This window comes from Mesocricetus auratus, unplaced genomic scaffold, assembly GCF_017639785.1.
Source record: "Mesocricetus auratus isolate SY011 unplaced genomic scaffold, BCM_Maur_2.0 Super-Scaffold_100691, whole genome shotgun sequence".
Lineage (NCBI taxonomy): Eukaryota > Metazoa > Chordata > Mammalia > Rodentia > Cricetidae > Mesocricetus > Mesocricetus auratus.
Window position 1 is genome coordinate 12,648,132 of NW_024429267.1, and position 24,118 is coordinate 12,672,249.

General features: G+C 45.1%; 1 protein-coding gene and 1 pseudogene across 2 annotated transcripts; both read left to right on the forward strand.

Moving 5' to 3' along the window:
- Nucleotides 1–3,781: 3,781 nt before the first annotated feature.
- Dnaaf4 (dynein axonemal assembly factor 4) lies at nt 3,782–23,160 on the forward strand. 2 transcript variants are annotated; one of them, XM_005073742.4, is made up of 9 exons: nt 3,791–4,309; nt 6,396–6,543; nt 7,141–7,274; nt 10,518–10,743; nt 13,004–13,149; nt 14,848–14,957; nt 19,081–19,234; nt 22,064–22,169; nt 22,627–23,160. In XM_005073742.4, the coding sequence occupies exons 1-9, from the start codon at nt 4,187–4,189 to the stop codon at nt 22,740–22,742; spliced, it is 1,263 nt and encodes a 420-aa protein (XP_005073799.1). In that variant the 5' UTR covers nt 3,791–4,186; the 3' UTR covers nt 22,743–23,160. The 2 variants fall into 2 exon arrangements, with proteins under 2 accessions (XP_005073800.1, XP_005073799.1); XM_005073743.4 differs by lacking the exon at nt 22,064–22,169 and having other exon boundaries at nt 3,782–4,309; nt 22,627–22,710.
- LOC121137724 lies at nt 19,659–19,755 on the forward strand (annotated as a pseudogene).
- Nucleotides 23,161–24,118: the final 958 nt, after the last annotated feature.

Genomic DNA, 24,118 nt, shown 5'->3' on the forward strand with positions numbered 1-24,118 from the left:
TGAGGTCATAAGACAAGCAGAGACTCTGTTTTCCCATCAGTCCGTGTTCTTTCCACCATTGTTTTCGGGGAGACGCTTGTGTTGTCTGTAGACTCCGCTAGTGGAAATGATGTATGCAGTCTTTCTCGAATAACTTGTAAGTGTGTCTCCTGTGATGTCACTCTACTTCAGATTCTTCTAAATAAAGCTAGTTTTTAAGGAGAAGGCCTGATTATTTTAAGTGTTTGAACTTTATCTCTCACTAGGAGGGGTAGGTGTGACGCATTGGCTTTGTGTGAGATAGAGCCAAGGGAGATCAAGCGAAGCTCTGGTCTGGAATTTATGTTGATAGAACTTCTGGTCAGATCCTGGTACACACACACACACACACACACACACACACACACACCAGAACAGAGGGGGAGCTGAAGGCTAAATCTGTGCAACTTCAACATTGTAAGTAATGCAGAAAATACAACTAAATGCCTTACAGGGGAAACACAATGATCACAAAGGTAGTTTGGGGCGGTGGTGGGTGAGGAGAGGCTAGAGAGATGGATAATAGCACTCATTAGCTGCTCTTCCAAAGGTTGGAATTCAAGTTCCAGCACCCACAGGCAACTCACCACCTTCTCTAGGTCCAGGGGATCTGATGCCCTCGTCTGGCCTCTCTGGGCACTGCATGAACTTGGTATGAAGACGTACAACCAAAACACCCAAACACGTAATATACATAGATTTTAAAAGAAACTACTTAGTGGGCATGGTGGCACACACCTTTAATCCCAGCACTTGGGATGCAGAGGAAAAGGCATGCCGATCTCTGTGAGTTCCAGGCCAGCCTTGTCCGGGGCTACAAACATATCATATCTTTTGTTTTAAAATGTTTAAATTTGGCATTGGTGAGTAGGATGTGGGGTCACATAAGTGTAATCCCAGAACTGGTGAGGGTGAGAAGTTGAAACAGGTGGACTGATTTGAAGGCCAGCCTGGGCTACATAATTAGTAGGGTGGGGGGAGAGAGAGAGTTCTCAGCAGATTGGTAGCCTGGGCTATATAGCAAGTTCTAGGTCAGCCTGGGCTAAATGGTGTCACCTTGCCTCCAAAATTAATGAATGAATAGTATTTTTCTTAAGAGTCTTTATATATATATATATATATATATATATATATATATATATATATATATAGTTTATTTGTTATCTGTGTAGAGGTCAGAGAACAATTGTCCATAGTTGGTTTTCTCCTTTCACCATGTGGGCCCTGGGACTTGAACTCAGGTTGTCAGGCTTGGCAGCAAGTTCCTTTACCTGGGCCCTTATGAGTCTTTTTTACTTTCTTTTTTTCAATCATCTACCTAGTGTATAGTGATAATTTACTTGTATTTATTGATCTTTAATATTTTATATAATATTCTGATTATATATATACACACACATATATATGTATGTATGTATGTATGTTTGAGAAACATTTGGATACTTTCCAGGTTTAAAATTTTACATTTATTTTCTGTGTGTGAGTGTTTTGCCTGGTGTCTATGCATTGGCACGAGATGCCCACAGAGGTCAGGAGAAGGCATCCAATCTCTTAGAACGGGGTTACAGACAGTCATGAGCTGCCTGTGTGTGCTGGGAAGTGAGCAGCAAGTACTCTTGACTTGTGAGCCATCTTTCCAGCCCTTAGCAAGGAAATTTTTTCACATAAGGATCTTACCTCTGTCTCAGAGAAGACTGGGTTGTACAGTCTTAAATTCCTTCAGCTTAAGCCAGACTGGGGTGGTGCGGCACACACCTTTAACCCAGCACTTAGGAGGCAGAGGCAGGCAGATCTCTGAATTTGAGGCCACCTTGGTCTACAGAGTGAGTTCCAGGACAGCCAGGGCTACTCAGAGAAACCCTGTCTCAAAAAACTAAAAATGAAAAAAAAAAAAAGAAAAGAAAAGTTCCTCCAGCTTAAAACATTCAATATGCCAAGCGGTCCCTTTTGACGCAGCACGGCATGGGATGGCCAGTGAGATTATTTTGAAAGCACTGGACCTAATTGGAACCTTCCTTCTCTTAGACTGTCCCAAATCCCAACACCCTTTTATCTTCTTGTAGTCAGTGAACTGAACTAATTTGTGCAACTAAGGATGTCTAGTGGGCCTACGTTGAAAAATCCTGAAAAACTAATTCAGATTAAACATTTAACAATATTATGCTTTTTGATAAACATCAGTTCTGTTTCATATTATTTTATTTGAGACAGTCTTATGTGGCCCAGGCTGGCCTCAAATTCAGTATGTGGTAGTAGACGACCTTGAATCTCTGATCTTCCTGCTTCTACTTCTCGAGTTCTAGGATTGTAGGCACACACAGCTACGTCTGGTTGGTGTGGCGCTGGGGAGGGAACCCAGCGCTTTGTATATGCTGAGCAAGCTCTACTAAAAGCTACACCCTCAGCCCAACAATCCTTTTATTATTATTTATTTACTTGGTTTTTTGAGACAGGGTTTTTCTGTGTAGCCCTGGCTGTCCTGGAACTCACTCTGTAGACCATGCTGGCCTGGAACTCAGAGATCTGTCTACTTCTCCCGAGTGCTGGGAGCCACCACAGCTGGTTTTTAGGTTTTATTTTTAGGTGTGTGTGTGTGTGTGTGTGTGTGTGTGTGTGTGTGTGTGTGTGTATACAGTGCCTGCAGAGGCTGGAAGAGACAGAAGAACTTAAGACAACATGGATAGCTGGGCGGTGGTGGTGCACGCCTTTAGTCCCAGCACTTGGAAGGCAGAGGCAGGTGAATCTCTCTGAGTTCCAGACCAGCCTGGTCTACATACAGAGTGAGTTCCAGAACAGCCTCCAAAGCCACAGAGAAACCCTGTCTTGAACTACCCCCCCAAAAAAAATTGGAAATAGTGAAAACATGATTAAAATGGAACAAATCTGCGGGACTTCTAGGTTTCTCAGCTCAGAGGGACAAAAGGATGCTAAGATGCTTCTATTGTCCCAAGGGACCAGAAGTTTCAGATAATGAACTACCTGTCGGCATCAGCAGTGAGGGAAACTGTTAACCCAACTGTTGATAGTAAACTTTCTGCAACGAATTACATTGGAGTTTAAAAGTTTGTGTAAATGCTCTCCAAAAGTTTTTGTTGTTTTTTTAAGTTTAAAATCCAGCTTCCTCTGTGCAAATAACTTTTCGGTTATGTAATTATACTCCAGTAATGTCTATGGAAGTAGTGTAGAAAGAGCACTTGAAATGAATTAAGTATCTCGGTCATTGTTCTGTCAATAAAGTATGTAACAATATGTTTAAATGCTTTGAGTCACAGTGAAGTTACTGTGAGTCATTGGTCCAGGACTCAAATTTTGAAGTCTAGGTCCATTCCCAGATTTGGAGAATACAAATGTGCACACCAGATCTCTCAGGATGTGTGATGGAAACAGCCTCTAAACAGAAACATCACACGATGCTCTTTTGAAACAAGAGTTTTGTGTTTATCAGAGTAGCCTCCAACTGAAGTCTCCTGCCTCATTCTCCCCAAGTGCTGAGATTACGGGTCACCGCACTGCTAAAGTCCAGCAAATGACTAGAGAAAACCAAACGTCTGGACTCTAAAAGTGCATGGGTGTCCCAATGCACACATTTCAGCTGTTGACCCATGTCCCTCTGAATTCTAAAGCCCCAAGCGTTTTCTTTTCCAGCGTGAGTAACCCCAAGGCTTGCCCCGCCTCTCCCAGGGAATACATCACAGTTTCTCTTTCAACAAAATCCACTTTAAAATTACTTTTATTTAATTAATCTGTGTTTGCATGTGAGTACAGTGTCCTGGGTTAGTCAGAAACGGGTATCAATTGGAGCTAAAGGCGTTTGTGAGCAACCCAACCCGGGTGCGGTGAACCGAACTCGGATCCTCTCGAGAGCAGAGCATTCGCAGCGCATGCTCTTGACCCTCCAGTCGTCTTATCTCCGTCTTAAGGACAGGTCAGGCTCTACTTCCTCCTCATTCTCTCTGGCTAAGAGGCAGCCGGGACCCAGATGCTCCAAACCCAAGAATGACCTGAGCGCACGAGGTACGCGGACAAGCCTCGAGCCTCTTCCGCTGACCCGGAAGGACCTGGAAGTGCCCGAAGGGCCGGAAGTGATGGCAGCCGCGGTCTCTGCTTTCCTAGCAACCGTGCCGGCTTCTTAGCGACGCAAGGTGGCTCCCGCGTCCCCGGTGCAGCCATGCCGGTGCGGGTGAGCGAGTTCAGCTGGCAGCAGACACCGGCCGCGATCTTCCTGTCGCTGCCTCTGCGTGGCGTGTGCGTGCGCGATGCCGACGTGTTCTGCGGGGAAAGTTACCTGAAGGTGGGCGGGGCGGAGTATACTGTATTGTGTCCGTTGCGTTTGCTTTTTCATATTTTATTTACATTTTTTATTTTTAATTACATTTTTGTGATGCTAGGGATCAAACCCAGCCTCCTGTGGATGCCACGCCACTGAGCTACATTTCCAGCTAATGTGCGTTATGTGTGTATATGTATGTGTGTGAATGAATGTTTGCATGTTTGTGTGTGCACCAGGTGTATGCAGTGTCTGCCAAGGTCAGAAGAGGGCGCCAGATCTCTTGGGACTGGAGTTACAGATGGTTATGAGCCACGATAACAAATCTAAAGCCAGGTGGTAGTATCCTATGCCTTTAATCCCAACACTGGGGAAGTAGAGACAGGGGGATCTCTATGAGTTCCAGGCCAACCTGGTCTACATAGTGAGTGCCAGCCAAGGCTACACAGAAAAACCCTTTCTTAAATAAACACACAAATGAATAACTGTAGGCATTTCGGGCGGATCCGGTGGGACACATATTCTGGCACTCGGGAGTCACAGAATACTGAGTGTTACACAGCTCAGGTGGAAAGGTATCCTGGAGCTCGGGAGCCAAGGACTACCACAGGCCTCAGTAAGCATAGCAGTTTACAGCCCTGCCTCAGGGAAAGGCTTCCCAGTGTATCAGCTCTGCTCCAGCAGGACAGGCTCTTCCAGCTGGGGATGTTCGCCCAGTGTAGCAGTTTTGCTCCGGCAGGAGAAGGTTTCCCGTTGGAAGTTGCTACAGTTCAGCTCTGTTCCCGGGAGTGGAGAACCGAGTATAACGACTCTGCTCTGCCAGGGGAAGGTTTCCCGTGCAAAAGTGTTAAACAGCCCTGCTGGCTTTGCTTTGCCCAGGGTCATCTCTGCTCCACCGCAAAAGAAGGTCTTCACCCAAAGCTCATCCAAAGGGTTTATTGGGAGGGAAGAATCCAGGAGAGTGACTGCCCTCTGTCACAGTGGCAGAGGGTAATCGGGTAGCACTAACAGGCATAAACTGAACAGACACAGGGTTTATATAGGGCTTCCAGGATTGGTCAGATTTCAATGTTGAGCTCAGAAGGGTTAGAGCTCCTGCTCCAGGATTGGTTAGTTTTCTGCACAGGGTTAGGGTCAGATTTGGCTCAGGTTTAGGGCCAAAGTGTGTTTCTTTCTCTGGTCCTTTTTCGCCTTTTGGCTCCTATTTTAGGGCCAGGATGTATTTCTTTCACTGACTCTGATTCCAGGGACAAAGTGTGTTCCTTTGGCACTGGTTTCAGGGTCAGGGTACATTCCTTTGGTTCTGGTTGCAGGGCCAAAGTATGTTTTGGCTCTGCTCAGGGTGTGTTTCTTTGACTGGTCCCCTTTCTCTACAATAACAAATCTAGGACTGGTGAGATGGGCTAATGAGTTAATGTACTGCCACCAATCCTGACAACCTCTCTTCAGTCCCTGGGAAGGAGAGAACCAGCTTCTCACGATTCTCTGACCTTCACGTGTAGGCCATGGTACTCATATACCTACACACATGTGCAGAAAATCTCTTTGAATGTGGTGTCATCTACAGACACATTTAGGTCAGGGATTACTTTCATCCATGACTTCCTCATATACCCACATACATTTTGCTAATTTATGCTACCTGGAATAAATTCAGAGGGGGTCTGATGTAGCCTAGGCTGGCCTCAAACTCACTTTGTAGCTGAGGATGGCCTGAAAAGTCTGAGCTTCCTGCCTCTGCCTCCTAAAAACCCAGATTACAGGCATTTGACACCATGCAGGGAACTATATCCCCACTGTAACATTTTTTCCTGGAATAAATAATTGTAAATTTTTGATTCATTTTATGTATATGGCTATTTTGCCGTGTGTGTGTGTGTGTGTGTGTGTGTGTGTGTGTGTGTGTGTGTACCACATACTTGTCTGATGCTCTTTGAGAGTTGGAAGAGGATGTCAGATCTCCTGAAATTGGAGTTGCAGATGGATTTTAGTCTCCATGTGGGTGCTGCAAACAGAACCCAGGTCCTCTCAAGACCCAGACTTTTTTTTTAATGGCAGTGTCTTTAATTTGTGCAACTAACTTAATGCCTGTTTTCTCTCTTCTGAACAGGTCAACTTTTCTCCATTTTTATTTGAGGTGTTTCTCTATGCTCCCATAGATGATGGGAATAGCAAAGCCAAGATTGGGAATGACATGATTTTCTTTACATTGTATAAAAAGGAACCAGTTATGTGGGAGACCCTCTCTATGCCAGGTGGTAAGTTTTTAGAGAAAGTCGTTCACTTGAGCTGGGTATCTTTCATGAGAGTTCAGTATGTACCTGTAATCCAGCTCTTTTTTGCTTGCTTGTTTTGGTCATTTTTTTCCCCAAAGACAGGATTTCTCTGTGTAGCCTTGGCTGTCCTTGAACTCACTCTGTAGACCAGGTTGGCCTCAAACTCACAGAGATCCGCCTGCGTCTGCCTCCCCAGTGCCAGCACTGCCCAGCTGCACTCTTAGTTCTTAAGAGGACCACAACTGTAAAACCACCCTGGGCCATGTAGAAGATGCTGTCTCAAAAATATTCCCTTCTGGGGCTGAGACATGGCTCAACCATTATGATTACTGGCTGCTCTTCCATCAGACCCGGTTCAAATCACAGAATCCACAGGGTGCCTCACAACTGTCTGCAACTCTAGTTCCCTGGGATCTGACATCTTCACACCATTGCACATAAAATAAATTATTTTTTAAAAACCTTCTTATGAAATTGGATCTAAAGAAATCTTATCCTGGATCAGTATAATAAATGCTTTTCACCTCAATAAAACAAATTCATCATGATCCTGATTCAGTACTTTTCCTTATGTTGCAGTTGACAAAGAGATGATGCAGAGAATAAGAGAAAAATCTATTCTGCAAGCACAGGAGAAAGCAAAAGAGGCCACAGAAGCAAAAAGTGCTGCGAAGCGGGAAGATCAGAGATACACACTAGGAGTGATGATGAAGGTGAGGGGCAGCCCTCCAGGGGGCTGAAGGAGATGATGGGGAGCCAGGAAAAACTGAGAAGTTCAGCCAGGTGTGGAGGTGCAGGCCACCCAGCTGCTCAGGACGGTGAACCAGGAGGATCAAAAGTTCAAGCTGTCAACAGCTGTGGTGGCACACGACTTTAATCAGCACACAGGAGGCAGAGGCAGGTGGATCTCTGTGAGTTTTGTCGCGTCTGCTGCGCGGCCTGTGTCTGAGAACGTGCGGAGGGTGTCGGGGATTGACAACACAGAGACTCGTTCAACGATGTAAAGAAAACTTTAAGCAGGCCCCAAAAAGGTTCAAGAAAACTTCCTAAGAAAGGCTCCCACCAGAGAAGCTTCTGCTCTCTCCTCACCCCTGGCTGGTTCTGCTCTGACCCCAGAAACTGATCTGGGTGTGGCAGAAGAGGTGGTTAGTCTTTGGACAAGGTCGAGGTCAGGGTGGTTTCTGTGGGCAGGCCTTTTCCAGGAACTTAATGCCCCCAGGCATTGTATTGTTTTTAGTAAACATTGTCTTACAGCTGCCTACTCCCAGGCAGAAGGGGAAGTGGGTCTCTGCTCAAGGTCTGGTGTTCCCACAAGTTTGAGGCCAGCCTGGTCTACAGAGTGAGTTCCAGGACAGGTTATAAAGCTACAGAGAAACACTGTCTTGAAAAAAAAAGAAGAAGCTGGTTGAAGTGGTACACCTCTTTAATCCCAGCACTCAGGAGGCAGAGACAGGAAGATCTCTGGGTTTAAGGTTAGCCTGGTCTGCATATCCGGTGAAATTCAGGACCATATAGACCTTGTCTCCCCAACTTCTGGTTCTAGATAGATGCTAATCTTCTGTCTCTGTTTAGGCAATTCTGTCCAGGTTACAAATATGTACTCTCTTTAACTCTCATTTTGGCATCTGGAAATGATTTTATAGATAAACACTGTTCCAGGAAGGACATACTGGAGGGTGCTGTGACTGGGAGTGTGTGGTCTGAGGGCCAGCAAGACAGCTGGGGACCTCGAGGGTGAGGATGTCCCCTCCTTAAACCTTTCTTCTCTGCTCTGTGTTCGAAGGAAGAAAATGAAGGCACACTTGCAGTCAAACTTTCCTTTGGGCCCCCAGCTCACAAATAAAGACACAGAGACTTATTATCAATCATGGAAGCTTGGCCTTAGCTTAGGCTTTTCCCCAACTAGCTCTTATAACTGAAATTAACTTGGCTCTTTTAATTTACATTTGGCCACGTGGCTCAGTTACCTCTGTTCTGTACTGTTTGTCCTATTTCTTCAGAGTCCCTGTGAAAATGAGTGCCTAGACTCCTCATCTTCTTCCTCTTCCTCTCTCTCCCTTGAAGTCTCGCCCATCCTCTTCTGCCTAGCTATTGGCCATTCAGCTTCTTATTAAACCAATCAGAAAGTGCCTTAGGCAGAGACCAATCTTTACTGGGTACACAAATATTCTGTTGCAACACCTACTTTTTGTTTATTTGTTTGGTTGGTATTTGGTTTTTCAAGGCAGGGTTTCTCCATGTAGTCCTGGCTGTCCTAGAACTCATTCAGTAGACCAGGCCCTCCTTGAACTCACAAAGATCCACCTGCCTCTCCCTCCCAAGCACTAGGATTAAAGGTGTGCACTATCACTGTCCAGCTCAACGCATACTTGTTATTAAATGGGGCAGATTGTTATCTTTCCGATTGTGGTGTTTCCTCTGACTTCATCGTGAGGCATATAAATACAGAGTTTACTTTTTGTCGTGCGCAGATTGCCTGGTGTTTCCAGTTGGCAGCTCTCTGAGCTGTCAGCATGCAGTGATTACTGTCTTTGGTGCCTAGTGTGTAAGCCTTAGTTAGGCAGAAGCGCTGCTCTGTTTTTCATTACTGTGACAACATTCCTAGGTAGTTGCTCAGAGGCAGAACATGAACCCCCCCCCCCCTTAGCTTGCTGGAGGCAGGAATTTAGTCCTCAGCAATGATGAAACAAGAAAAATATGTGAAGCTGGGCAACTCTATAAAGAAAAGGTATTTCCTTAACTTACAGCCTTGGAGGATGGGAGTCCAAGATGAGGTAGCCCATCAGCTTGCTGAAGGGGCAGTGTGTAAGACAGATCACATAGCAAGACAGAAAGCCCTGAGATATCTGTGGCCCCTCGGGCTTTACAACAACTGACTTTCTCAAAAACTAACTCAGGGCTCAGTGTGTAAAGGTGTTTTATGTTCAATAGAAGGAGAAAATCAACTCTGCAAGTTGTCCTCTGATTTTCACTCCTACCCCGTAGCATGCCCATGACCACATTCAAGAGAACACACACACACACACACACACACACACACACACACACACACACACACGGAATGAAAAAATACAGGCATGGTGGCACATGCCTTAAATCTCAGTACTCAGGAGGCAGAGGCAGGCAGAACTCTGAGTTCAGGACCAGCCTGGTCTACATGGTAAATTCCAGGCCAGTCAGAGACCATATGAGAGAGAGAGAGAGAGAGAGAGAGAGAGAGAGAGAGAGAGAGAGAGAGAGAGAGAGAGAGAGAGAGAGAGAGAGAGAGAGAGAGAGAGAGAGAGAGAGAGAGAGAGAGAGAGAGAGAGAGAGAGAGAGAGAGAGAGAGAGAGAGAGAGAGAGAGAGAGAGAGAGAGAGAGAGAGAGAGAGAGAGAGAGAGAGAGAGAGAGAGAGAGAGAGAGAGAGGAGAACCAGGATGGTAGCATAAAACCAGTCCTCTGGAGGTTGCTTGATTTTGAGGTTAATCTTGGCTTCTTAACACTATTTTTTTTAAAAAAAGGGAAGGACTCAAAGCACCTACTGGAGTCAGGTCATCTGGTCACTCATGTTTTGTTTCAGTGCTGGGGAATCAAAGCCAGGTTGTCCCAAGTGCTAGGCAAACACTCAGCTAACGGAGCTGCATCACCAGCTCCTTGGCCACTGACCTGTGAACTGTCCCACCATTTCATGTCACCCCCAGGACATCCTCCTACATGCACACCCTTGGGAGGTGAAGTGTAGGGGAAATGAGGGGCCGCCCACGTGGTGCCCTTCAGTTATCCGGAGAGTGCCAGTCACACAGGTGCGCAGAGTCGACTGTGGGATCCACTGCCTCAGTGCAGATTAAAACCTGGTGCGGTGGCGCTTGGCTCCTCTTATCCCAAGGTGCAGACACTCACACTACACACGCTCATCGCAGTGCACAGCTGTTGCTTTCTAAATGCTCTAAAGGACTTGCTAATTACAATTTTTACAGATTGAAGAAGAAGAGAGGAAAAAAATAGAAGATATGAAGGAAAATGAACGGAAAAAAGCAACTAGAGAATTGGAAGCATGGAAAGAATGTCAAAGACAAGCTGAAGAGCAAAAAAGAATCCCAAGGAAAGAGAAATGCCAGCGGGGAAGGCAAGCTGAGGAGAGGGGAGCACTAAAGCCCCCCAGTCTGCCCAGGAAGGCCCCGCCCACTCGGCTCCCTGAAAGAGGTACGGTACCTCCTGTTCTTTTCTCTTCCTTTTTTTTTAGACAATATTTTTGCAGGCATAGGCCATGCTCTGGTATATTAAGAACAAGCAATACAACACAAAGATGAGAGATGAAAGACCTTTCCTGAGGGGTTTTGCAGTATGGTCTGGGCATCCAGGAATGTGTGATACTTTGGCCTCAACTGCCAATGTTTGCATTACAGGCATTCACCATTATGCCTGGCTCACTGGCCACATGGTAGTCATTTTGGACATTCCATAAATACCTAGTGTAGAGAGACACTGAAAGCAGCAAAACACAAGAGTAGACACTGGGAACTTACTAGGTGGAGGATGGGTTAGAGGAGAGTAGCCACACACCTGGTATAATGATGGAGTCAGAGAACAAGAAAGACAACTTGATTTTAGGCATACACCACCATGCCTCAAGCAAGTTTGTTTTTGTTTTTTTCCTCAATTCTGGGGACCAAATCCAGGGCCTTATCCTTTTCTATTCAAGCTTATAGACCCTGAGCTAAACCCAACACACACACACACACACACACACACACACACACACACACACACCTTTTTTAAATTGAGACAAATTTTAAATTGCGTGCCCTACATAACTGAAAATGTCCCTATCTTTCCTTCCTCCCTCCCTCCTTCCTTTCCTTTATTTTTATTTTTTCAAGATAGGGTTTCTCTGTATAAAAATCTTTTTAAAAATGATTTGTGGAGCCTGTGGTGGTGGCGGTGGCACACACCCTCAGTCATAGCACTTGGGAGGCAGAGGCAGGTGGGTCTCTGTGAGTTCGAGGCCATTTCTCCAAATCCATCTTGTTTTATTTGTATGTAGTCATTTTCTCTCCTGTATATTAGTCTGAGTCTTTTTGTCTTGAAATCCTTTTCCCACTTGTTTTTATGTTTAATCATTTCTTTATTGTTTTATATACTAATAGAGTATAGAGTATCTTTCTCTTCTTTTTTTAAATAAACTTTATTTAAATTAGAGGCAATCTTATTTTATATATCAATCCCAGTTCCCTCTCCCTCCCATCCTCCCATGTCTCCCACAACCCCTCCATCCCATCCCCTATCCACTCCCCAGGGAGAGTGAGGCTTTCTATGAGAGATCATCAAAATCTGTCAAGTCATTTGGGGCAGGGCCTAGGCCCTCCCCCATGTATCTAGGCTAAGAGAGTATCCCTCCGTGGGAAATGGGCTCCCAGAGGCCATTCATGCACTAGAGATCCCCGCCTGTTTTAGTGTTTGCCTGAGTCTCTGTGTCCTACTTAGGTATTTAGTGTTTCTAAGTGACAGCTGTCCTTCCTTGTCTTTTAGATGACATCCCAGTACATGGCTTGGTTGTCGTGGATTCTGCCCAGCACCTTTACAAGAAGGTCTGCCTGTAGTTAGCATAGTTGCTGCTTTCTGTCTCATCTTCTCTCGGAAGTGAATAGAGACACTGCTGTGGGCGAAGGCATTGGAGGAGGCAGAGCAGGATGGCTTTGCTGGTGTGCCTCCCCCAGAGTGGATATGAACTAGACAGAGGCTCAACAGTGAACCCCAGAGAAGTAGTGGGTCATTGATTGGAGAATAGACCAGCAGCCATGTTAATGCAGAGTATCCTATTCCTTGTTGCAGGACACATCCTTCACTTATTTTTGTTATTGTTGTGTGTGTGTGGCATGGGTGAGAGGTCAGAGAACAAATTTGTAGAGCTGGTTCTATCCCTTGGATTTTTTTTTTTTTTGAGATGTGGCTTCACTAACCCTCGGTAGCCTGGAACTCTCTCTATAGAACAGTCTAGCCTTGAACTCACAGAGATGAGCCTGCTTCTGCCCCTGACAGCTGATCTGACAGCCACCCAGTTCCTCCGACTTTTACGTGGTCCAGCTGCCATGCTTGTTCAGCAGCCGCTTTGCCTTCTGACCTGTCTCACTGGCCCTGTCTGTGCCATGCTTTATCTTGTCATTTACTTATTAATCTTTGTTATTTATTTGCTATTTGTTACTAATTTTAGAATTAGCTTTGGTGCATAGTTATTTGGATTTTCGAGACAGGGTTTCTCTGTGGCTTTGGAGGCTGTCCTGGAACTAGCTCTTGTAGACCATGTTGGTCTCGAACTCACAGAGATCCACCTGCCTCTGCCTCCCGAGTGCTGGGATTGAAGACCTGTGCCACCACTGCCCGGCGATGTATAGTTATCTTAAAAGTCAATTTGTTAGTTAGAAATGGGAAATAAATGACTTATTCATTGCCATTGCTTCTGAAGGGAAAAATTGGGAAAACATATTTTCTGAGAAGTTAAAGGAAGACAGCATTCCTGCACCTCGATCTGCTGGGAGCATTCAAATCAGCTTTACCCCTCGAGTATTCCCAACAGCTCTCCGGGAATCCCAAGTGGCAGAAGAGGAGGAGGTAGGCACACTTAGCTCCAGTTAAGCGTCACCACTTCAGTTAGCATCGCCACCGGTGAAATGCCTTCGTAAATTCATCTACGGAAATTAGCACTGGGCTGGTTTCGGTGGCACTGCACACCTCTAATCCCAGCACCAGGAAGCAGAAACAGGTTGGTCTCCTGAGTTCACACTAGCTTGATCTACATAGTGAGTTCCAGGACAGCCAGGACTGTGTAAAGAGAGCCTGTCTCAAAAAAAGAAAAGAGAAAAGAAATTAGGTTTTGGATATCTTTGTTTTGTGTTGTCTGTTTTGTTTTAGTGGTTTGTTTGTTTGTTGTTTGAGACAGTATCTCACTGTGTAGCTCAGGTTGGCCTGAGGCTCACTGTTAACCAAAGTTGGACTTGAACTTGTGAATCTCTCACTTCAGCCTGGTACTACCATGTTGTATGATTTTAAATGGTGCTGGTGACTGAACCCATAGTACATGCTACCAGGGCTAGAGTGTAAGACTGTCTAAGCCAGGTGTGTTTAATCCTGTGTTCAGGCAGATCTCTCTGAGTTCAAGGCCAGCCTGGTCTACAAAGTGAATTTCAGGACAGCCAGGGCTGTTACACAGAGAAACCCTGTCTTAAAAAAACAAAAATAATAAATAGGGTTGGAGAGCTGGCTTAGTAGTTAAGAGCACTGTCTGCTCCTCTAGAGGACCCAGGTTCAATTTTCAGCTCACAATGGTTTGTAGCTCCAGCTCCAGGAGACTTGATATCATCACACAGACATTTTTGCAGGCAAAATACCAAAGCACACACATACTAATAAACTTTGTTTTGTTTTGTTTGAGACAGATGTAGCCCTGGCTGGCCTCGAACTTACAGAGATCCACCTGCTTCTGCCTCCAAGAGCTGGGATTAAAGACATTAACCACCATGTCTAGCCTACACACACACACACACACACACACACACACACACACACACACACACACGTGTGTCTGTGTGTGTGTATGTGTGTGTATATATATGTGTGTGTGTATATATATATATATATATATATATATATATATATATATATATACTGTTTTTTGAGACAAGTTTCTTTGTGTAACAGTCCTGGCTGTCCTGAAATTCACTTTGTAGACCAGGCTGGCCTCAAACAGAGTTCCGCCTGCTTTTGCCTCCCGAGTGCTGGTATTAAAGGCATACACCACCACCGCCCTCACATATTTTTTATTTTATTTTATTTATTTACTTTTGAGACAGGGTCTCACTGTGCAGCCTCGAGTGTGATATGTAAAGCAGGTTGACCTTGAGTTCAGAAATTGACCTTGCTCTATCTCCATGACTGGCTTTTTTTCCTCTTGATGTTATAAAATACTCTGTCAAAAGCAACCTAAGGGAGAAAGGGTTTATGCCAGCCTACAGTACAAGGTATGGTCTACCATGGTAGGGAGGTCCGCTGAAGTGACTGCTCAGTGAGTAAGAACATGTAGTATTCCTACAGCTCTCTCCATGCACACGGTCCAGGATCCCCTGTCCAGGAATGGCTTCCCCCACAGTTGAAATGAGTTTCTTCCCAGTAGATAATGTAATCAGGATAATAAACACACACAGGAGGCATGCTAGAGGCCCTTTCTCCAGGGTGATTGCTAGATAGATACTCAGGTTGACTGCTGTGGCCAGTGTAGCTGATGTCCCTCACCACAGCCAATTCTCATTGTAGTGGCTGCATAAACAAGCGGAGGCCCGCAGAGCCCTGAGCACTGATCTTCCTGAATTCTGTGACTTGAAGGAAGAAGAGAAGAACCCAGACTGGTTGAAAGAAAAGGGGAAGTGAGTTGTTGGAGTGCTCTGCATTCTACAGTAGGCTCATCACATTCCAGGCATCAGGCATAGGTTGACCGTGTGTGTGTGTGTGTGTGTGTGTGTGTGTGTGTGTGTGTGTGTGTGTGTGTGTGTGTGTGTGTGTGTGTATGCATTGCTGGTAGTTTTATGTCTACTTGACATAAGCTTGAGTCATTTGGGAAGAAGGAACCTCCATTGAAAAAGTGCCCCCACCAGATTGGTGGCTGGACAGATCTGTGGTGCATTTTCTTGATTGATGACTGACGTGGAATGCTCAGCTTACCGTATGCACTGCTACCCCTGGACAGGTGGTTCTGGGTACAATAAGAAAGCCTGAGCAAGCCATGAAAAGCAAGCCAGGCCAGGAGGTGGCGCATACCTTTAATGCCTGCACTGGAAGCACTCGGGAGGCAGACGCAGGCGGATCTCTGGGAGTTCGAGGCCAGCCTGGTCTACAAATAGAGTTCTAGAAGAGGCTCCAAAACTACACAGAGAAACCCTGTCTCAAAAAACAAAAAAGCAAGCCAGGAGGCGTGGATCCTCCATGGCCTCTACATTAGTTCCTGCCTCCAAGTTCCTCCTTGAGTTTCTGCCCTGACTTCCTGGATGATGGACTGCAAACTGGCTGATGAAATTAACCCTTTCCACCCCCAAGTTACTTTAGCTCTGGTGTTTACCACAGCAACAAAACCCAAACTAGGATAGGTAGGTCAAGATCCATGTTTAATAAGTCTAATGAAAGAGTTAAATGCAGTACAATGCCTGAGAAATGTGGTTGGGTAGGTGGAGTGCTTGCCTGGAACACACAAAGTCCCGGGTTCCATCCTTGTAACTCTACACTCTGGGTGTGATTGACACCTGTAATCCCAGCAATTGGGAGGTAAAGGCAGGAGGATTGGTTTAAGGTCAGTTTGGGCTATTCATGGAATTGGAGGCCATCCTTAGAGAAAGGACCCTTTAAAAAAAAAAACAGAACAACAACAACAAACCCAGGTGTGCTGGCACAGTTTTTTAAAGCCACCAATCAGGAGACAGAGGCAGGTGGCTGTCTGTGAATTTGAGGCCACTTAGTCTACACAGTGAATTCTAGGCCAGCCAGGGCTACAGAGGGAGACTAGGAGATGGGAAATTGTGTTTTTTGTTTTCTTTCTTTCTTTCTTTTTTTTTTTTTTTTTTTTTTTTTTTTTTTGGTTTTTCGAGACAGGGTTTCTCTGTAGCTTTGCAGGCTGTCCTGGAACTCGCTCTGTAGACCAGGTCTCAGACTCACAGAGATCTGCCTGTCTCTGCCTCCCGATTGCTGGGAATAATGGTATGTGCCACCAATGCCTGTTTATTCTGTTTTCTTTTTCCTTCTGTAGTGCTGGTAATGACCAGCAGAGCCTTGCCCATGCCAGGGGCATTGATTGCCCTACCACCAAGATGCACCTCAGCATCATACTCCCTGCACCAAGTTTTATAGAAAAGTCGAGAGTGAGGGGAAGGGTGTGACAGAAAGGAGTAAAAATATGCAAAGCAGCTTGTGGCTTGAGAACAGGACCAGGCCGACGAGACCTCAAGGTCCTTGCCAGGAGGCTTCTTTTTTCTTTCTTTCTTTTTCTTAACTGAGTCTTGCTCTGGTACTTGACTTGACACCTAGCAGTAGATGCACAGCCCAGTCTTTCAGATGTCCTCCTGCGTGCAACTGTGGGATGTGGGTTTTACGAAAGGGTAAAAGTGGCCAGGCCATTCACAAGAACAGCTGTTAAAGAACTATGTCACCTCACAAGTAGATTGTTAGCAAAACTAAGAACTGTTTGCATTTTTCTTTACCTAGCATTTTAATGCTATGTCTTAATTTTAAACAGAAAAGCTGCCTTAAAATGACATATATGGGTCTGGAGAAATCCTTAGCAGTTAAGAGCAATGGCTGCTTTTGCTAAGGATCCAGGTTTGGTTACTAACACTTGGCAACTCCTAGCTGTCTGTAACTCAAGTTCTAGGGGATCTAAATCCCTCTTCTGGCTTCTTCAGGCACCAGGCACATAGGTGGTATACATACAAACCTACACAGGGCAGTACACTCATGCAAAAATGAAATATAAAAGAATACATACAGGACTAGGGAGATTCTGTGCGATCCTGAGGACATGAATTCAATCCAGGTAAAAAGCTAGGGCTGTGGTGCATGCTTTGAATCCCAGTCCTGGGAAGGCAGAGTGGATCTGTGGGTCTTATTGGCCAGTCATCCTAACCTGGTCAGGAGCACCAGATCCCAGTGAGGTGAGGCAGGGTGAGGGGTCCATTCAGGTACACTAGGCCAGTCTCAAATGAAAGGTGAGGTCTCCCCATGTAGCCCTGGATGCACTGGAACTCCTTATGTAGGCTACACTGGTCTTCAATTCACAACAATCCTCCTGCCTCAGAATCCTCAGTGTCAGAATTACTGGCACGTACCATCATACCTCTGGAGAATTTGTTTTTTATTTTGTTTTACATAAAAATATTATCCTTGAGCTGGCATATCAACACTCCTCGCACTCCAGCCTTCACACTCGTCATGAGATGAAACCATCGGCTCCCCTGCTTCTTGGGTTCTGGGGCTTGAGCTAGAACCACCTACACCAGTGCTTTCTTAGTATCTAGTGGGCAGATGGAGCTCAGCACTCCTCATAGTTGCTTGATCCAATTGCTCACAGTGCACACCTCTTTCTACCCATCTGTATGGCCATGTGCTGCTTGGTCTAAGGGAGGTGGCACTAAGTGGCTTTTGTTTTTGAAAGCTGTAGGTGTGCACTTATGCAAACTAAGATGGCTATGCTACCACTCGGTGATAGACTCTTTGAGGATCAGTATGCATTCCATTGTTGGCTAAAATGCCCTGTGTCTCACTGTATGCCCCATAGGTTACTTTTTCTCTGGAGGAGGACCCTATGAGAAAAAGATGGTCCTGATGTTGCACTTGCTGACATGCGACTTGTTATATAGTCCAGCTGGCCTTGAACTTGTAGAAGTACTCTTGCTTCTGCCTCCCAAGTTCTGGGATTACAGGTCTTTAGCACCATGTCCATGTTATTTTTTAAAATATGCAGAATGCTAATTTCTCCCATCTTCATTCTGAATGATAATTTGAAGGGGCATGTGTCTCTTCACTAAGGTGTATGGAAGCTGACTGTCTGGCTTGTGTACTCTGTCTGTCTGTCCGTCTATCCAGTAGATTTTTTTTGGTATTGGGGATTGAATCAAGGGCCTCACTCATCTAGACAAAAGCTAAAACACTAAGCTATGCCTTATCCCTAGCCATTTCTCCATTTTTATTTATTATTTCAGTTATTGTTGGTTTGTTTGGACATGGGGCTCACATGTACAGTCTGGAGAACTTGCTATATAGCCCACTAGAGCCTCAACTCTAGATCCTTCTTTCTCCACCTCAAGTGATGGGATTACAGCTCTTACTTCTTTATTTTGAGACAAGGGTCTCACTAAGTTGCCCAAGCTGACCTTCAGCTTGTTCCATAGGCCAAGTAAAGCTTGGTCTTGCAGTCCTTGTACCTCAGTCTGTCAAGCAGCTGGGATTACAGGTCTGCACCACCAGGCTGGCTGATGTGGGCTCTTTTATAAAGGTGTGTTGACACATGCGCCAAGCTCAGAGTAGCTCTGCTGTGTCATGAAATGCTGGTCCCATTTCCTGTCCCTCTCCTGTTCAAACGGCACCAGCTTTACTGTAACTAGCTTCTCCCATAAAAATAAGCAGCAGCATTTGCTGTGTGCTTTCCTTATTCACATCCAGCAGGGGGAGAAGTTTTCCAACTTTCACTCTTCAACTGGAGACCCAAACCACCAGCTTCATTCTGGCCAGTGTAAGCCCCTTTCCCATCCCTAAATAAATCACTGAATCACAAAGATAGACATGCACTTGCTGTGCTAAGCCACTGATGGCTGCCTTTGGGTAGGGGGAGCCACCCTATTCAAGGCACATGCTTGGTGTATGTGGAGATGGAGCTGGTGCAGCAGGAAGTCTCGACCAGACAGGGAGGAAATAGGGCAGCCATCTATCTGGCTGCCAAGTAGGGTAGATGTCATTTCTCCACGTCTGCTTCAATGTTAAATTGGCTTTTTCTTTTTGTCTCATTAGCAAATTGTTTGCAACAGAAAACTATTTGGCAGCGGTTGATGCATACAATTTAGCCATACGATTAAACAGTAAGATTCCATTATTGTATTTGAATCGGGCTGCTTGCCACCTCAAACTAAAAAACTTACACAAGGCCATCGAGGACTCTTCGAAGGTATGTATGGTCCTCTGATGGATGTGTGTTTGTTTATGTATTTCTTCATTTTAAAACATGATGCTTTAAAATTGTCCTGGAGAGCCAGGTGTGGTGGCCCCTCAAGAGGCTAAATGAAGATCATTGAGTTCAAGGCCAGTGTGGGTTATACAGCAAGTTCCAAGTCAGGCAAGGTTACACAATGAGACTCTGTCTTAACAGATCAAAATAAGGCCGGGCGGCGGTGGCGGTGGTGGTGGTGGTGCACACCTTTAATCCCAGCACTGGCAACACACAGGAGGCAGAGGCAGGTGGATCTCTGTAAGTTCGAGGCCAGCTTTGTCTACAGAGCGAGTGCCAGAACAGGCTCCAAAGCGACAGAGAAACCCTGTTTTGGAAAACAAAACAAAACAAAAAGATCAAAATAAAGTAAGTAAACAAACTGGTACAGCACATCTACTAAAATAGGAAAGTTACAGAGAAGATTATCATGGCCCCTGTGCAAGGATGACATGCAATTTATGAAGCATTTCATGATTTTTCTCTTTGAATGTGCTGGACTACTAAAACAATAAACTACTGATGTCTACAAAAACAAAATTGTTATCCTTTAGTGGAACCTAGCTTGTTCAAGGTCTACACAGATAGGTCAGACCTTAGTATTCAGGGGATGGGAGTAGTGCAGTGAAGGCATTGCTAGGCCTTCTTTATTGGTTTAAAAGCTGCTCTAGGACAGCAGTCCTCAAGCTGTGAGTTGCAACTGCCACAGGAGTCATGTATCAGCCATCCTGCATATCAGATATTTACATTATGATTCATAACAGTAGCAAAATTGCAGTTATCAAGTAGCAATAAAATAATTTTATGGTTGGAGGTTACCACAGCATGAGGAACTGTACTAAAGGGTCACAGCACTAGGAAGGCTGAGAACCACTGGGCTAGGACTTAGCACTTATCTTAGTAGTAGAGCATCTGTTTACCAGTGTGAGGTGCTGGGTTCTGTACTCAGTGCCCTCCCCCAGAAGTTAAATGCTAAGCCCCTCGGCCTGCTCTACCATTGAGTCTGTGTCTGGTCCTCCTTTTCCTTTCTATCTGTTCTGCATGGAGGATAACCTGCTATAGCCGTGCTTTCTGTTTCCAAAGAGTGAGCTAAGTAAGTATGTAGTGAGCAATATGGAAAGAACACCCAGCAGATAGCAGATAGTAAAACATCATCATGTCAGGTGCTGACAACATCCGGCAGCAGCGATGGGGAAGTCCTACTGGGGTAGTCATCCTGGGGGTCTGATAGAGAGGTTTCCAGGCAGAACATAGAGTTTGCTTCATGAAAGAGCTTCTGGCTCCTCCTTCCCACTGCAGGCATTTTTATACTGTATGATAAACAATGGTAACCTCTGCTGGGAATGGTTCACCTTCCAGCTGTTCTCAGGGTGCCGTGGTTACAATAGCAGCCTTGGCTCTTAGCTATTTTCCTTTCTCCCTGTTACAAGGAACCAGAGGGCAGCTTGATGCAGGACATAGAGTTTTGGAAGATTTTGAAATGAACATGCTTGAGTCAGCTTGAAATAAGCACAAATAGTACTGACATTTTACCAATATAACCTATATTTTAGGTTTAGATTGCCTAAGCTAAAGTAGAACAGACCTTGAATTTGCCATTCAATGCCTTAGCCTCCCTAGTAGCTAGAATTATAGGCATGTGCCACCATTTTTTGTATTATTTATTTATTTTATTTCTTGTTTTTGTTTTTCGAGACAGGGTTTCTCTGTATTGTTTTGGATGCTGTCCTGGAACTCGCTCTGTAGACCAGGCTCCCTAGTGCTGGGATTAAAGGCATGTAAACCTGGCATATTTATTTTTTGAGACAGAGCCTCAGGTAGCCTAGACTGGCCTGGAACACAGAGAAAAATGACCTTGCACTCCTGATCCTCCCAAGTGCTGGGATTGGAGGCCTGTGACCACACCCAGTTTAGCAATACCCCAGGCATAGGAATTATAGGTATAAACCATTATGTCTTCTGATATCTGCCTTAAAGCTAGAATTTAGAATTTTCGCTGTTTTTGCTCAGACTTAATTTTATACACACAGTATATGTGTGGATGTGTGTACAGGTATGTGTAGTGGCAAGAGGTCGGTGTTGGTGTTCTTCAGGTACTGTTCCCCTTATTTTATTAAGGATTTATTTATTTGTTGGTTTTTTGAGACAGGGTTTCTCTGTGGCTTTGGAGGCTGTCCTGGAACTAGCTCTTGGAGACCAGGCTGGTCTTGAACTAACAGATATTCACCTGCCTCTGCCTCCTGAGTGCGGGGACTAAAGGTGTGCGCCACTACCGCCCAGCAGGATTTATTTTATTTTTTTAAGGATTTATTTTTAATTATGTGTATGTTTTTGTTTCTGGTGGGGGGCTATTTGCACATGAATGTAGTTGACCCTGGAATCTAGAGGACACTGGATCCCCTGGAACTGAAGTTATAGACAGTAGTGAGCTGCCTAATATGAGTGCTAGAAACTGAACTCAGGTCATCTGGAAGAACAGCAAGTACTCTTAGCCTCTAAGCCATCTTCCTAGCCTCCCACTTGCATTTGCGTGTGTATGTGTGTTTTAGATTAATTAAATTGTAATTACATCATTTCCCCATTCCTCCCTTCAGTTCCTCCCATGTCCACCCCCCATTCCCCGAACTCCCACCCCATCCTCTGCGTCTGCTTTCCCAGCACTGCCTCAGCATGTTCTGCCATGCCTGGAGGTGGGTGTTGAGGTTTGAACACAGGTCTTCATGCTTACAGAGCAAGCACTTTACACATTGAGCATCTCCCTAACCACTACTTATTTATATTGTTTGAAAGGCACTAGAATTATTGACACCACCTGTTTCTGACAATGCCAGTGCAAGAATGAAGGCACATGTCCGACGAGGTACAGCATTCTGTCAACTAGAATTGTATGTAGAAGGTAAGAGATTGATGGGGCATGGCATAGCTGTTGGTAGAGTTAGAGCCTGGAATGTACAAGGCCGTGTTAGATCCTTGCTACCATATAAATTGTGTGTGGTGGCACACACCTGTAATGCCAGCAGTTGGGAGGTGGAGGCAGGAGATCAGAAGTTCAACGTTGTCTTCAGTTACCTATCAAGTTCATGTTTGCTGAGACCCTGTTTCAAAAACAAAAAGTTATCAGGTGGTGGTGGTGGATGCCTTTAATCCCAGCACTTGGGAGGCAGAGGTGGATCTCTGTGAGTTTGAGGCTAGACTGGTCTACAGAGTGAGTCCCAGGACAGCCAGGGCTCTTACACAGAGAAACCCTGTCTCAAAAAACAAGAACAAACAAGACGAAACAAAAAGTTTGTGTAGATAACGTAGGTACTTATGAAATACTTGCTTTGTTGGTTATCACTGATGTGTCAATACAGGCTTGCAAGATTATGAAGCTGCACTTAAGATCGACCCAGCCAACACAGTTGTACAGAATGATGCAGAGAAGATTCGGAATATAATTCAAGGGACAGCACTGAAGTCTCATGACTAGAGACAACTAGGTACAGGAGTCACTGTTAGTACTCTATCACTGTAAAGAGCAAAGTGCCAGAGATCCTTTGGAAAGGCAGTGCCAGAGGAATCATTTCCATATCTCACTACCTTTGATCTCCCAGCATTGGGAGGCAGAGGCAGGTGGGCTCTGTGAGTTTGCAGCCAGCCTGCCCTACATGCCCAGCTCCAGGCCAGCCGGAGCTACACAGGGAGATCCTGTTTCAAAGCAAAGAACTAAACACAGAGAATGGGCTGGCCTAATTCTTGATCTTAGCGCAGGACTTGGACTTTGATGTTGCTGTCCTGAACTCTCCTTGTTCTTGTAATTAAGCTGTTGGGGTTTCCAGGATACTACTGAGGAATCAACAGAACTTGTACATTAAAGATTATACTTATAAAGTTTTTATTATATTAAATGTAGTATTTCATTCTGAGTGATTGGTTTTGGTATGCTATATATATACACACACACACACACAAGTTTTAGTCATTTACAGATATAAAAATCATAGTTTTTAGACTGTTTGTTGTTTGAGGTTAGACCAACTCTGGGTCCGATGGGCAGAAAGATGTAGAATTCCAGGACAGCCTGGGCTGCATAGTGAGACTATCTCAAAAAAAAGTGAAGAAAGAAACAATAGCAAAAACCAAACAAACAGGGCTGGAGAGAGATGGCTCAGTGGTTAAGGACACTGTCTGGAGCTGGATGGTGGTGGCGTACCCCGTTAATCCCAGCACTCAGGAGGCAGAGGCAGGCGGATCTTGGTGACTTTGAGGCCAATCTGGCCTACAAAGTGAGTTCCAGGATAGCCAGGAACCCTGTCTCAAAAAAACAAAACAAAAAGAACACTGCTCTCCAGAGCTCCTGAGTTCAATTCCCAACAACCACATGGTGGCTCACAATCATCTGTAATGATATCTGTTGCCCTCTTCTGGCATGCAGGCAGAACACTGTATATATAATAAATAAATCTTAAAAAAAAAAAAGTCGGGTAGTGGTGATACTCGACTTTAATCCCAGCTCTTGGGAGGCAGAGGCAGGAGAATATCTCTGATTTTCAGGTCAGCCTGGTCTACAGAGTGAGTCCCAGGACAGCCAGGGCTGTTACACAGAGAAACCCTGTCTCGAAAAACAAGACACATAACAAAACAACAATTTTGTGTACGGATGTTTTACCTGCATGAATGTGCTCCACTGGTGTATGCGGTATCTGCAGAGGCCAGAATGCATCAGATATTTTGCAATGGAGTCACAGACAGTTGTGCACTGTTATATGGGTGCTGGGAATTGAACCCGGGACCTCTGGAAGAGCAATCAGTGTTCTTAGCCACTGAATCATATCTCTTAAGTCCCAAAACCTTAAAAAACCAAAA

Coding starts and splice junctions, on each gene's coding strand:
- Dnaaf4 (XM_005073742.4), top strand. CDS start 4,187: ATGCCGGTGCGGGTGAGCGAGTTCAGCTGGCAGCAGACACCGGCCGCG. Junction 10,744..13,003: donor CACTCGGCTCCCTGAAAGAG/GTACGGTACCTC, acceptor TTGCTTCTGAAG/GGAAAAATTGGGAAAACATA. Junction 19,235..22,063: donor CCATCGAGGACTCTTCGAAG/GTATGTATGGTC, acceptor ATTGTTTGAAAG/GCACTAGAATTATTGACACC.